This window comes from Myxine glutinosa, chromosome 5, assembly GCF_964187855.1.
Source record: "Myxine glutinosa chromosome 5, kmMyxGlut1.1, whole genome shotgun sequence".
Taxonomy (NCBI): Eukaryota; Metazoa; Chordata; class Myxini; order Myxiniformes; family Myxinidae; genus Myxine; species Myxine glutinosa.
The window spans coordinates 116763797-116778491 of record NC_136265.1 but is presented as its reverse complement, the minus strand read 5'-3'; the positions used below and the strand labels follow the sequence as shown (position 1 = coordinate 116778491).

The following is a 14695-nucleotide window of genomic DNA, read 5'->3' as shown; positions in this document are numbered from 1 at the left end:
GGTGGTTAGCATGACTTAGTCTCCCACGGTGGTTAGCATGACTTCGTCTCTCATTGTGGTTAGCATGACTTCGTCCCCCACACGGTTAGCATGACTTTGACTCCCATTGTGGTTAGCATGACTTAGTCTCCCACGGTGGTTAGCATGACTTCGTCAATTTTCAGTTGATTAAACCTGTTGTTTCTACCGCCCATTGATGCAGACTGGTTGGCAAAAGTTTTTCTTCTCTTATTTTTTTACGCAGTTACATGACGTGCGTATTTCATTGGTCGTTTTGCAGAACCATGAGATCTAGTCATTGCTTTGTGGTTCACGTGATAATGATCTTCTGTGGTGACAGGTGGGACAATGAGGAGACTGAGCGTATGAGTCCCTGGGACATGGAAGCGGTCACAGACAATGGTAGGTTGACCACATTTCTTTACCTGAAGTAAATGGGTTGCTGATTGGCTGTTTGTACAGATTTCTACCAAACTCATTATGATCCCCAATAATTACAACTACCCCTACCTCTTTACCACCCTCCCCTCCCCAACCCCCCATCCAATTAACCTCACTAATATGATTGCACCAGCGATGCCTCCACACCCACGTGGAGAGTGTGTGCCACTGAGCCCGACGGGCAGAGCCTCCTTGCTGTACCAGCCAACAGAGGGCGAGTGGGGTAGCACGACGCGTGAAGAAGAGAGAGATCGCATCTCGTCTGCGATCGATCAGCTGAGCACTCTCGGTAGGGATCCGGGTCACTGCATAAGCGAAGTCTCTGAATGTGATGGTGTCTATGGTGTTCGAGAAAATGTAACATTGCGATTCTGTGGAAGCGTCCGTGATCATAGATCTACGTGTAAATGTTTTGTTTTTCAGATCTCGCGGCACCTTTCAGCAACCCAGTAGATCTTGCCGAGTACCCGCTGTACTGCACAGCCGTGGCCTATCCAACTGATCTGAACAGCATCCGCCAGAGATTACAGAGCAATTTCTACAGGCAAGAGGGGGAGGGACATGCATTAGTATTAGTTATGGTTGTCTCTTCATCTAAAATTATGAATATGGTGATGGTGGAGGGGTTTGCAATGGGGGTGATAGGGGTTTGGGAAGGGTGGAGGGGGTTTGTGATGGGGGCAAGAGGGGTATGGTAAGGGTGGAGGGGGTTTGTGATGGGGGTGAGGGTGTATGGTAAGGGTGGAGGGGGTTTGTGTTGGGGGTGAGGGTGTATGGTAAGGGTGGAGGGGGTTTGTGATGGGGGTGAGAGGGGTATGGTATGGGTGGAGGGGGTTTGTGTTGGGGGTGAGGGTGTATGGTAAGGGTGGAGGGGGTTTGTGTTGGGGGTGAGGGTGTATGGTAAGAGTGGGGGGGGTTTGTGATGGGGGCGAGAGGGGTATGGTAAGAGTGGAGGGGGTTTGTGTTGGGGGTGAGGGTGTATGGTAAGGGTGGAGGGGGTTTGTGATGGGGGTGTGGTAATGGTGGAGGGGGTTTGTAATGGGGGTGATAGGGGTATGGTAAGGGTGGAGGGGGTTTGTGATGGGGGTGTGGTAATGATGGAGGGGGTTTGTAATGGGGGTGATAGGGGTGTGGTAAGGGTGGAGGGAGTTTGTGATGGGGGAGAGAGGGAAATGGAAAGTGTGGTTTAATGATGTGAGGAACACTCCAACGACTGTCGGCAGTTTGAATTGAAGAGCTATGGGGAGCGCAGCAGTTGAGATTCAGAGAGAGTGTATCACTGTATCAGTGTGGAGGATGGAGTGGTACAATGGAGAGGGAGAAGACGATCAAGAGGCGAGAAGTCCCATCCAGCCTGTGGAGTTATTTTGTTGGGCATGGCAGAGTGCACTCGGTCCTACAGCGTTGTGAGCGTCCAGATCTCTCTCGGGGAACCATGGTGCTCACCTGCACACTCTAGATGCTCCGGATTCCCTCTTCAATGTTTCTGTGAGACCGCACCCGCTGACAGTTCACGTGCAAGATCACTGTACCACTCCTTGTTGCTGACTCTACCAAGGCGCTTGAACTGTGCAAAAGGATGATCATTCAAGACACTGTTTTCCAAGTAACTGTGGTGGGGATGATGATCTGTCATTCGACATGCTGTCGTTCCTTGTCTCAGACTCTCAGCATCCTTCCACAAAGACCTTGTCTTGTTTCCAATCCTTCCACCCTCATTTGATTTAATTTCTTCCTCTTCTTCCCACTTCCCTGCAGGTCCATTGTAGCGTAGTAGTTAGTTTTTTTGTTTTTTTTTGTATACAAGTTCGAGGCTCGTGTAAGAGCTAACATTGATCACAAAAACACAAACTGACACATAAAGCATAAGATAAAGGGAGCGGGAGACAAGATGGGGGAGAGAAAGAAGCACACAAGTACAACATTTGAGAGCAGGAACATCGGGAGATCTGTGGGAGGGCGAGGGTTTGGGGAGAGGAGGCATGGGAAGGGGGGTGGTGGGGTTGGGAGAAGTATAAAATACATGGACATTGCTAGGACTTCCAGGAAAGAAGTCGGTATTTCAAAAAAGTGGATCTGGGGTGAATTAGCGGGGGTAGAAAAGATCAAGGTTTTGGATTGGGGGAAGATAAGAGATGGTGGTGAACAGCTGTTTTAAAGACCTGGAGGGAGGAGTGGGATTGAAGAGTGTGAGGGAGTTTGTTCCAGAAGTGGGAAAAAAGAGGAATGAAAGAGTGAAGGTGAGCAGAGAGTCTTGATTTTGGCAGTTTAACCATCAGAGGGTGGCTGGCAGATCTTGTGCGACCTGTAGGAATATTTGGGGGACAGAACACAGACAGAGCAGGGGGAGCTAGGCCGGAGAGGAGTCGGTAGAAGACATAAAGACCACCAATCTGCCTGCGTTGAGTGAGTGAAAGGCCCTCGGAGTTAGCTTCATCGCGGGAGATTCCAATGTTTCTGAAAGCTTTGGTTTCAACAGCGTGAAGGCGAGCTAGGTGTGAGGCAGGAGCACCGGCCCATAGGGGAGAACAGTATTCCATTGAGCTGTGGATGAAAGCCTTGTATGTGGTGAGGAGCTCAGGTGTGCCAAGGAAGGAATTCGCATGATGGAGGATGCCCAGTCGGCAACTGGCTTTGGAGGCCAGCTTAGAAATATAGTTTTCTCAGGAAAGATCATGGCAAATAGTGAGACCCAAAAGCTTGAGTGACTGAACTTCTTGGAGAGGATTGTTGAGAAAGTAGATGGGAGGGTTGTCCAGTCAGTCTTTTCGGAGAGACATCGTAAGAGTGTGAGATTTGTCAGGATTGAAAGACATGTTCCATTTGTTTGCCCAGTCTGTGATTTTGTCCAGGTCTGCAGAGAGTGAGGAGGCTGTAGACTGCCGATCTGAGGGATGAGGTCTGGAGCGGGAGAGAGTGGAATCATCAGCAAAGAGATAGAGAGGATTTTCAAGAGAGTCGGAGAGATCATTGATGAAGACCAGAAAAAGCACAGGGCCCAGAACACTGCCTTGGGGAACTCCAGCCTGAACAGGAAGGGGAGATGAGAGAAATCCATTCAGGGCCACACGTTGATTACGGCCAGAGAGGAAGTCCGCAAGCCATGCGTGGAGATTTCCATGGATACCATAGGCGGAGAGTTTGGTGAGCAGAGCGGGGTGCCAGACCGTATCGAAGGCATTGTGATATGTCAAGGGAGATGGCTCTGATTTCCTGTTTGGCATTAAGGACCTCCATCCATTGTTGAGACAGAAGAAGCAGCATGTCCAGAGTAGAATGACCTGGTCTGAAACCAAATTGATGATCAGAGATCAAGCCATTGGAGAAGAGGAAAGATTTGATGTGAGATGCAATGATTGATTCCATGACCTTGCTGATGATTGGGAGCAGGCTGATTGGTCTGTAGTTGCAAGGATCTGTTTTAGCATCTTTTTTGTGTAAAGCTGTGATGTTCGCTGATTTCCAAGCAGATGGGAGATGACCTTGAGAAAAAGAGAGGGAGAAGAGCACAGAGAGAGGGTGAGATAGAGCGGCAGAACAGGATTTTAGGACCCGTGGGCTGATGCCGTCTGGTCCAGTTGCAGAATCTGAGTTGAGATTTGACAGAGACTTCTCCACCTTGTCAGGAGATAAGTACGCAGAGTCCAGGAGCAGCTGGGTATGACTGGGTAAGGTGGGAACAGAGAGAGATGGGTTTGGGCCACAAGATTTAGAGGCAAACACAGAGTTGAGGCATTCGGCTTTTTCAAGTGTGGTGTCAACTGTGTAGCCATTTGAGGTGAGGGAGGGGATGGAGGGGGAACAAACACCAGAAACAGATTTAACCAGATGCCACCAGGATTTGGAAGAGGGAGACAGATTTGAGAGTTCAGTCTTGAGAGTGGAGAGATCGTGCTTCCTGGCTCTCCTGAGGGTAGACACACACTTCTTCTGAGCTTTGTGAAAGGAACTGAGATTGCCTTCAGTTGGATTAGCCTTCTATGAGGAGAAGGCAAGTTGTTTCAGGGCAACTGCCTCCCCACAAGATTCAGTGTACCATGGACGGGAGGAAGGGTATGACAACTGAAGACGCGATGGGATAAATCTGTGCATGAGAGAGAGCAAAATGTTATTTATTATTCTGTTATTTAATCTCTGTTATATTCCCATAATAATATTTTTAGTACTCAAGATGGTGTTACTCTTTCCCTTCTGTGGTGCAATTCGGTTTTTAAATTTACAATTTGGAAGATTAAAAGAGCGGGTTCCCTCGCAACGCCATTAGCTGTTCGACCTCGCATTGTTAAAATCTCCGCCATTGTAGTGCCGCAAACTGACACCCGGAAGTGTGAGACATTTATCTTTTTAAAGGGACTCGTAAGTACAGCTCGATGGAATTAAATAAATGTTTTTGTTAATGAGAGTAATTTGATCTGTAGACTTTAATGTCAAGTTTAGATTGTCCGATAAGGATGGAATCCTTGGATGTGGAGGGAACCATCGTACCCTCCAAGGAACCGATGAAACTTCCTTTTTCTGTGTTGTCAAGAGCATGACCATTTATGGTCAGTCTTAATAAGACTTGTGTGGCTGATGGACACACGTGACCAGGTCAATATGTTTGGAGTTTGACGCTGGCTCAGAAAGCGTGCTTGTTGGTTCCAGGAGGATATCGGCGTTGATGTGGGAAGTCAGATACATTGAACACAACGCCCGCACATTCAACAAACCCGACACGCCTATCGTAAAGTCTGCCAAGAAAGTGACCGATTTGCTGCTTCGGTTCATCAAGTAAGTCCATGAGTGGTTAATAAACGCATTATCATGATCTGTTTATCACCATGACCATGTCCATTTTGTCCCTCGTGAGTTTATATCAATTTCTTTTTTAAACGGTATCGAAGGCTCGGAGTGGAATAACCACACACATGGAAATACAGAAGACGAATACATGGGACACGACACAGGACTGGTAGACAAGACAAAGACAGCCACTGAGCTTGGGGGGGGCGTGCCGTCACTTCCCGGGACACACTGGGTACCAGCGACGTCATGACAATGGCACCATCCTCCTCACCATACTCAGCCAGGCATTTCCTCAGGAGGAATTTTCTCCTCCCCAAGGATACCAACCTATAGTTGATTGTCCGTGCTCTTAACCTTTTAAATGCTGAGTGTTGAGCAAGGAAGAAGTACGGCCAATTTTTCAAAAGTCTTTAGTATGACTCAGATCTTGAGGATAGTCGGTGATTTGAGCAGTTTGGGTCGGTGCACGTACGTGGAGAACATTAGTTCTCCAATTCCATGTACCAATTCCATCCTCCTGAGGAAATGCCTGGCTGAGTGTGGTGAGGAAGATGGTGCCATTGTCATGACGTCGCTGGTACCCAGTGTGTCCCGGGAAGTGACGGCACGCCCCCCCAAGCTCAGTGGCTGTCTTTGTCTTGTCTACCAGTCCTGTGTCGTGTCCCATGTATTCGTCTTCTGTATTTCCATGTGTGTGGTTATTCCACTCCGAGGAATTCCATGTACCATTTGGTCCATTCACGACCAAATAGGGTGCTGAATGGGTGAATGTTTATTGAGATCGTTTGTCACCTACACCTTCCAGGGATGAAATCTGCACTGACATCCTGGCACTACATGGTTCGCAACAACGGGAAGACTCTGAAGACGAGTCTGAGGTGAGGTGTGCACCTGACTCACCTGGAGATAATGTCATGATGCAAGCAGGAAAAGAAACAGGTGCAATGTCGTATTTAAACTCCAGTTTTATTTATAGCTTTGCTTACATTCTTTCAGAATGAGGAACCAGATGTTGATCAGCCTGGTCCGTCCTCGAGCAAGCCGCGGGTAAGGAGACCACGTGACCAGGCAGCAATCGCGCCGTCGAATAACGCACACTTTGATCTTTTAATCCGTGTGAATTATAATGTTTGGTTCAAATAGACTGGTGCTTCTCCCCTCCATGTTATAAACCGTGAGCATGCTGCAGGTTGTTTCTGGACTGGTGGCCGAGCCGCCAGGTGAAGTCATCTTTAAGAGTGAATGTGGATGTGTAAATGTCTACAATCTAATATGTTCATTAAAGGTGCAGGTTAATTTAATTTTTCTCACCCCCTGCATGTTATTATCTCTCACCCACTGTTCCTAAACTAAACCTTCTTTGTTGTCCTCCCATCTGCTGCCGATGGACATTTAGCGGCACCTGCGTCGCCGTGCGGTGCGTGAGCTTCGTTGCCCTCCAAACGCCTGGATCGATCACTGCAGCAACCTGCTGCATCGCATCATTCAGCGAGAAGACTCGGAACCTTTTCGGCATCCGGTCGACCCCCTGGACTATCCCGTAAGGCGCGGTATCCATGGTGCTCGGGTTTCCATCAGCGCTTTCCCCAAAGCCTCGCTTGCAATGTCCCGTCCCGATGACTAAAATGAGAGACGTGAACCTATGGGTGTTCACACCTTCTTTTAGCTCATCTTTTGCTTCTGCCTTTACCCTGCTGATAGGTTTTGATGCTCATTACCTTCACAAGACCCACCTCAGTTTCCCATATTTCCTCACCTCTTCAATCCACCTATTGCTCTTTCTTCACGAGTGATCCACACATAATATCCTCCTTTTCATCACCAACATTTTGTTTTCATTTTCTCTTTGATCTCCCCAACCAAAGGACTATCACAACATCATATCCGCTCCGATGGACTTTGGCACCGCACGGGAAAAACTTGAGAACGGCATCTACATGGATCCAATGGACCTCTGCAAGGATGTTCGCCTGATCTTCAGCAATGCTAAGGCCTATACGCCCAACAAGAAATCCCGGGTAAACAACAGTTGCTGGTGCAGGTCATTTATATGAGGAGCATTGGTGTGGTCTCTCTTTTATTTAGGTCGTAGAAATGCTCGAATAAACTAAACCTAAGATGTCATTTATAAAACGAGCAAGTTGCCGTTACAGTATGGGATTCTAAATGGGGTAGGGATGGAGGCGGCGAAAATGCAAATTGCGTCTTCTATCAACAGGTTGGCAAGCTGGGAGCAACAATTCATATTTCCTTCCACATCTGATGCAATTTAATTTCTCTAATGGTGATGAGGTGCTCCATTTGAAGCTGATTGCTTGATTATATGTAGCTTTTTGATGCCTCGCATCCATAATAAAAATTGTATTGGTGTGAAAGCCAGTGACCAATTGCAAATGAATAGTAGGATACCCCAAGTATGTAATTTGTAGAATACCCCAAGGATGTAATTTATAGAATACCTGGAAGATGTAATTTGTAGAATACCCCAAATATGTAATCTTACTATAATTCACCAAATGTCCGTCCATCTGTCTGTCTGTCCATTCGAAGGCACAGTAAAAACTGCTGAACCGATCGCAACGATATTTGGGTGGGTAATCCTGGGATCTCCAGGAGTAAAATAGGCTATTTAGTTTTCCCAATTTCAGCTTTGGTCTCCAGCATTCTCAGGTTTGGACTCTCGCATTACATTCGCGTTGGCATAATGCTCATTGTGACGATGTTGTTTTCCCGGGTGCCGCACAAACGGCTGCACCGATCGCTGCACGGCTGCACCGATCGAACTCGGTGACCTCGGACAAAGACCTTTTATAAGGACACGGGTTGAATCCCTGCTTGAGAGAATCCCATCCCCCTCCCTGCCATCACGGCCGTCTCTCCAACTTACAATCCCACGAGATATGCGGAAAGGACGACCCAAAACCAATATAAACATTAAACATCATTCGTATATAAACATCATTAAAAGTAAATAATGACTTCGGCCAAAGTTGAAACGACATTTAATCTCGACATGACAGAATTCCACATAGCTATTTGGGCGGTGAATACGCTAACAGATCGCTGTCTCCATCGATCTTGCCAAGGCCGTAACACCTATCGGCTCAAAATCCTTTTAACTGTTGATTTGGTAGTTTTTACAATGAAGGAAACGTTAACAATGTTGTTAAAAGTTTATTTTGTGATTAATTGGAGTTATTTTGTTTGGAATGAAAAAAGAGATATCGAGTTCAAGTGAATTACGACATGCCGTGATGGTTTCTACTTTCTGAATGTGAACTTCGCGGATCGCCATATGCAGATTCGCCACGGTCCCACGATCGATGTTTCTATACGTGAACGTACCCGTTTGTTTGCGAATGGGTACGTTTTTCATGGAAGTCCTTCGCAAACTTGCTGTCCATGTCTGACGTGCGACTGAAGGTGCTACAGGAATGTGGAATTTATTGGTTTCATGCTTTAGCATTCGCCGTATCTGCATTGCCTGTTTGCTTCTGGCCTCCCACCCGTGCTCAGCACGGGTATCTCCCTAGGATTTATATAATACCTGGAAGATATAATTTATAGAATACCCCAAGATGTAATTTATAGAATACCCCAAGATGTAATTTATAGAATACCCCAAGATGTAATTTATGGAATACCCCAAAGATGTCATTTATAGAATACCCCAAAGATGTAATTTATAGAATACCCCAAAGATGTAATTTGGAGAATACCCCAAATATGTAATTTATAGCATACCCCAAAGATGTAATTTGTAGAATACCCCCAAAGATGTAATTTGTAGAATACCCCAAAGTTGTAATTTATAGAATACCCCACATATGTAATTTGTAGAATACCCCAAAGATGTCATTTATAGAATACCCCAAATATGTCATTGATAGAATACCCCAAATATGTCATTGATAGAATACCCCAAAGATGTAATTTATAGAATACCCCAAAGATGTAATTTATAGAATACCCCAAAGATGTAATATATAGAATACCCCAAAGATGTAATTTATAGAGTACCCCAAAGATGTGATTTATAGAATACCCCAAAGATGTAATCATCAAAATCTAAACAGTATTTGTAGAATTTCAATAAAAGCTGCATCACTGTTCATATCGGTAAATATTATTCCATCGTGTTTCAAATTTGGGCAATGGGCTCTCCAATATTCGATGTGTTCACGGTTTGAATTACGTAACGTTTGTGATGATGTTTTCATTGTGACGATGTTGTGACGATGTTTGTGTTCACGGTGGTGTTTGATGTGACAGTGTGAACGTAATTTCGCAATGTTTTTCGTTTTTATTTTCGTAATCGTTTAATCGTTCAGCATACCTCAACCACCAGTGTTTCATCCGAAGCTGTAACTTTTTGAAAATTAATTAAACACATCATTAATCGAAAAAATTATATGATTCATTTATTAATCGATCAATCAAAAATATCATTTACAGCCAAATCACTTGGTCGTTTTCATGTCCAAACATCAGCTTCCTAACTCAAAAGGTGCCTGATATATTGCCCAGAAGAGAAAGGAAATAAATAAGGACTTAATTAATCGATAATAATTAAGTAATTGATTAATTAATTGATTAATCAAAAAACAAAAAATACCGTTTTTTGCCAAAGCACATGCTCACTATTGTGCCTAAATTTCAGCTTCCTAGCTCAAAGAATGGCTGAGATATCGGCCGGACAAAAAAACAAACAAACAAACAAGAAAGAAACAGGAGTGAAAGCTGAGTACTCCCTTTCAGTGGGCGTCATTGCCGGGCCCTCTTCGGAGCCCGGCAATGATGTCATGCAGTGCCTGGAGATGGAATAGGAAAGGAGCGGTGTACAAAAGAAAAGTGCATTGAACTTCAACCTGGTGAAAAGTCCACACACATGAATTGGCCTTTTTAACGTTGACATCTGAAGCACTGCTTCATTATGCTCGGAACCCAAGTTCAAATCCCATATGTTACGTTTCTCTATTGTCTACTAATGTAGACTTGGGTCAATGTTAAATACATAAGTATGGATGTTCTTGCCATGTGTAGGTTGTGTTGAAACCTCGCACTGGTATTGAGGTTGCGCTGTCATCCCTGCAGATCTACAGCATGACACTGCGTCTGTCGGCCTTGTTTGAGGAGCACATCCGTGCTATAATCTCAGATTACAAATCCTCACAACGAGCACGTGGCCGGCTTCGACGTGGAGCTCGACGGAAGCCCTCGCAATCTCCATCTCCAAACAGCAGCCCTGCCTCAGGGTGAGTACACGAGAAATGTGTGCGTTCACACTTGGCTCGCACACACCCATTTGTTTGCCGTCTGAGGAAGACGACACTAAGGTGCCTGAGATGAGCCAAACTTGAAAAAATTAATATTTGCGTTGCTGAAAGGTTTGCACCACATATTCCAAGTTCAGGTGAAAACATTTGCTCCGATAGCGAATAAAGTTGGCGAAGCACGATTTCATATCGTATCTATTGAGTAACATATTGTTATGTTTGTGGGGGGGGGGGAGATAATGAAATACCTTAGTCCAGATATAATTGTATAGATTAGCGTGCCCTGAATGTCGCGAAGAAGAAGAACAACCTTCATGTAACGAAGTAGGGAATCCGTTCGGCTGCATGTCCGGTAAGATCGTATATGTGTCTCCATGCGAGGATTGGAGCTATGCTAATTAGGTCAGGCTAAAGAATAATCCCCAGTGTGTAATTGCCCTTGTGATTTTTCCCTTCGTTCTTACAAAGCACACGTGGCCAGCCATGACCTCCGCACATTACAACACCGACAGGCCTGACAGAAACCCATCACTTTTGCCGATCAGCAAGGGAACCCTGCCCCAGAATGTCCACGATGGGCGTCAAGAAAGGCCGTGAGGCCCCGCCCTAAAAGGAACGATCGGTCATGGCCATGGACTGAAGTGGTAGGGTGCGGGGATTGGCTCTAAGGTGATGTCAGCGAAAAGAGGGAAGGGTGCGTCATCGTCCCGTCCCCCGTCCCCCCCGTCCCCTCTCTCTCTGTCTCTCTCTCTTGGTCCTGACTTTGATCGTGGGCGGTCACGTTTTGTTTGTGTGGGCGCCTGTGAGGAGATCTGTGAAAACTTTTGGTGCTTTCTTGGGAGCTTTGCAAGTGGAAGGAAGGAGGTTTTTTGCGGCTGTGTTGTTCTTCGGGGGCGGAGGAGGCCGCGAGTGAGCCGAACGAGGTCGTCCTGTCTGCTTGCCTGCCTTTTCGAGCTCTGCTGCGAAGGGCTCGGCGCCACCGCCATCTTGTGCGCGGCTTCGAGCTTCAACAACCACGAAGCTCCCAAAGTGCTCATCGAGACCAGAGATGAGTGCCGGCAGAAACATTATTTATTTTTATTTTATCATTCCCCTTGTCTGTATAAGCCTGGTGTTAGCTTAGCGGTTAGGGTGCTGGCTTGGGATCCTCGAATCCTGGGTTGGAATCCCGGTCGATCGCTGAATTAACACCAGGGGGGTTGACTCAGCCTGTCATCCTTCCGAGGTCGGTAAATTGAGTACCAGTTCACTGGTAATTCCCTGTGTTTCGCAAGAGACGACTAACAGGGTTGGCGGCAGGAAGGTGCATTGGGCCATAAAACATTGCTTAAACAAGCGTTACGCCTAGGTCCCCCGTCGGTGAAATGATGCGAGTTGACAAAGTGGAAGACGCAAGGCGGCCATCTTGGATTTTGACGTGGCGACCCAATTTTCAATAGCGTTCTTCCTTATGCCGGGATACACCCACACACCAGATTAGAAGTTGGTATTTCGCTTATTTTTCAAGATATTTCGCTCACAAGGTTCAGACATATATATATGGTGGCGGCCATCTTGGATTTTGACGTGGCGACCCAATTTTCAATAGCGTTCGGCCTTATGCCGAGATACACCCACACACCAAATTAGAAGTTGGTACTTCGCTTATTTTTCAAGATATTCATCTCACAAAGTTCGGACATACATCGCGGCGGCCATCTTGGATTTTGACGTGGCGACCCAATTTTCATTAGCGTTCTTCCTTTTGCCGAGATACACCCACACACCAAATTAGAAGTTGGTACTTCGCTTATTTTTCAAGATATGCAGGTTACAAGGTTCAGACATACATGGCATCAGACATACATGGCGGCGGCCATCTTGGATTTTGACGTGGCGACCCAATTTTCAATAGCGTTCTTCCTTATGGCTAGATACACCCACACACCAGATTAGAAGTTGGTACTTCGCTTATTTTCCAAGATATTTCGCTCACAAGGTTCAGACATATATATGGTGGCGGCCATCTTGGATTTTGACGTGGCGACCCGATTTTAAACAGCGTTCTTCCTTGTGCCTAGATACACCCACACACCAGATTAGACGTTGGTACTTCGCTTATTTTTCGAGATATTTCGCTCAAGTTTCAGACATATGAGGGTGGACACACACTTGTTTCGGGCTTTGTGAAAGGAAATGAGATTTCCTTACGTTGGATTTGCTTTCCAGGAGACGAAGGCAAGTTGTTTCTGGGCAACAGCCTCACCACAAGATTCCATGTACCATGGACGGGAGGAAGGGTATGACAACTGAAGACGAGATGGGATAAATCTGTGCATGAGAGAGAGCAATTTACTTTGGAAGAATTCCCAGGATGAGTTGATGTCAGAGGTGGTAGAGATGGGAGACCAGTCCAGATGATTGATGGCTGCTTGAAGACCGTGCCAGTTGGCCTGAGTGAAATGCCAGACTCGTCGACGCTGAGCAGGCTCCCTGAGGATGGTCAGAGAGATGTCCACTTTAACAAGGACATGATCAGATGATCCGATTGGAGCAGAAGAAGAGCAGCAGACATTTTCAGGGAAGTTAGTCATAACCAAGTCCAGAAGAGAAGATGTTCCGTTGACTGAGATCCGGGTCGGGAAATTGACAGATTGTGTCAGTCCCAGTGAGTCGCAGAAGTCCTTTGCTGAGGAGCCATGGCTGGTGAGAGAGGTACCCACACCCAGCCAACTGGCATGATGACAGTTGAAATCACCACATATGAGGAAGAGAGAGTTGGGATGAGTAAATAGAAGTTGGTCCATATTATCAGACAGCGAGATGTAGATGGAGTCATCACTGTTTGGTGGACGGTACCACACACATATGAACAAGAGGTGGGAGCGAAGGGGAAGCCGTAGCCAGAGGTATTCCTGGGGGTGAGGTGGAGAGAGTGCAGTGCAGGGCGAGTGAGGAAGAGAGTTTTTGATAAAGATAGCAACCCCGCCTCCAGGACGAGGCTCAGGTCTATCATACCGGAGGAGGGAGTAACCTGGGAGAAATACCAAGGAATCATGACATCATGAAGGAGGAAAGTTTCTGTTAAGCAGATCACGTCTGGTTTGACAGAAGCAACTTGTATGGAGAGATCAGTTAAGTTTGAACGAAGGCCCCGGATGTTTGAGGTCCATACCGTTAATGAAGAGGAAGGGGGAGCATCAGATACAGAACAGGGGGGAGGAGGGGTAGGGTAAGATGTGGAAGAAGTGGAAGAGGTAGGGAGAGCTGTTGAAGGTGTGTCAGAGATTTCAGAATAGCTCGGAGAAAGGGAAGGATGGGGCGGACAAAAGGTTTGATGGTGATTGGGTGAGGCACAATGAGGTGTTATTTGAGGAGGGGGAAGAGCGAGGCAGAAGGTTGGGGGAGATGGAGGTGAGAGTTGGAAGGGGGAAGAAGCGGGGAGGACGCTTTGAGGAGGGGGAGTGAGAGGGGGGAAATTGAGAAGCAATGAGGGTGGGGAGATTTGAAGGGGAGGGGTGAGGGGGGAGTTTGGGAGGGAAGGGACAAGGGGAGGGATTTGAAAGGGATGGGATATGGGGGAGATTTGGAGGGGAGGGGTGAGGCAGGAGTCTAGGAGGGGAGGGGCGAGGGGGCGCCTTGGCGGGGAGGGGTGAGGGGGTAGTTTAGGAGGGAGGGGGCAAGGGGGGAGATTTGGAGGGGAGGGGTGATGGGGAAGATTTGGAGGGGAGGGGTTATGGGGAAGATTTGGAGGGGAGGGGTGAGATTGGATTTTAGAAAGTGTACGATTTATGGGAAACGAACATTTATTGCAAAATGAGTTTCTTGTGACCTTCGAGTTAAAAATACGTTTAAGGACGCTGGATGGAGGATGGAGTGCAGGAGAGTTTAGGGAATGTAGAAAAAAGGCACTATAGGAGATGGATATTGTTTTTGGGATGAATTGATTTGGTGAGCAAGTCGAAAGCAGCCTTTTAAAGAAGAAGAAGAAAAAGGTGTTATAAAATATGACGGAATACATAACTTGAGGGGAAAGTGTAAACATTGAAGGTTAATAACAGTGAAAACTATCTGGGGAAATGGGGGAGAAACACGTGGTCGAAGAACGAACGAACGAATAAGAATGAATAAACGAATGAGAACAGAGAAGGAAATGTTTTTTTTTTTTTTTTTTTTTTTTTTTTTTTTGAGTTGAGATTTACACAAGGAAGTAG

At 46.4% G+C, this 14695-nt stretch overlaps 1 protein-coding gene across 1 annotated transcript in view; it reads left to right on the top strand.

The window, feature by feature from the left end:
* Positions 1 to 14695, top strand: part of BRWD3 (bromodomain and WD repeat domain containing 3) — a 111424-nt gene that overhangs the window by 91691 nt on the left and 5038 nt on the right. Inside the window, exons 30-38 of the mRNA XM_078777406.1 lie at positions 341 to 402; positions 575 to 730; positions 865 to 985; positions 5086 to 5211; positions 6032 to 6104; positions 6223 to 6273; positions 6623 to 6766; positions 7092 to 7244; positions 10321 to 10481. Of these exons, the coding sequence (XP_078633532.1) occupies positions 341 to 402; positions 575 to 730; positions 865 to 985; positions 5086 to 5211; positions 6032 to 6104; positions 6223 to 6273; positions 6623 to 6766; positions 7092 to 7244; positions 10321 to 10481 (1047 nt within the window). The remainder of the gene's footprint in view (positions 1 to 340; positions 403 to 574; positions 731 to 864; positions 986 to 5085; positions 5212 to 6031; positions 6105 to 6222; positions 6274 to 6622; positions 6767 to 7091; positions 7245 to 10320; positions 10482 to 14695) is intronic.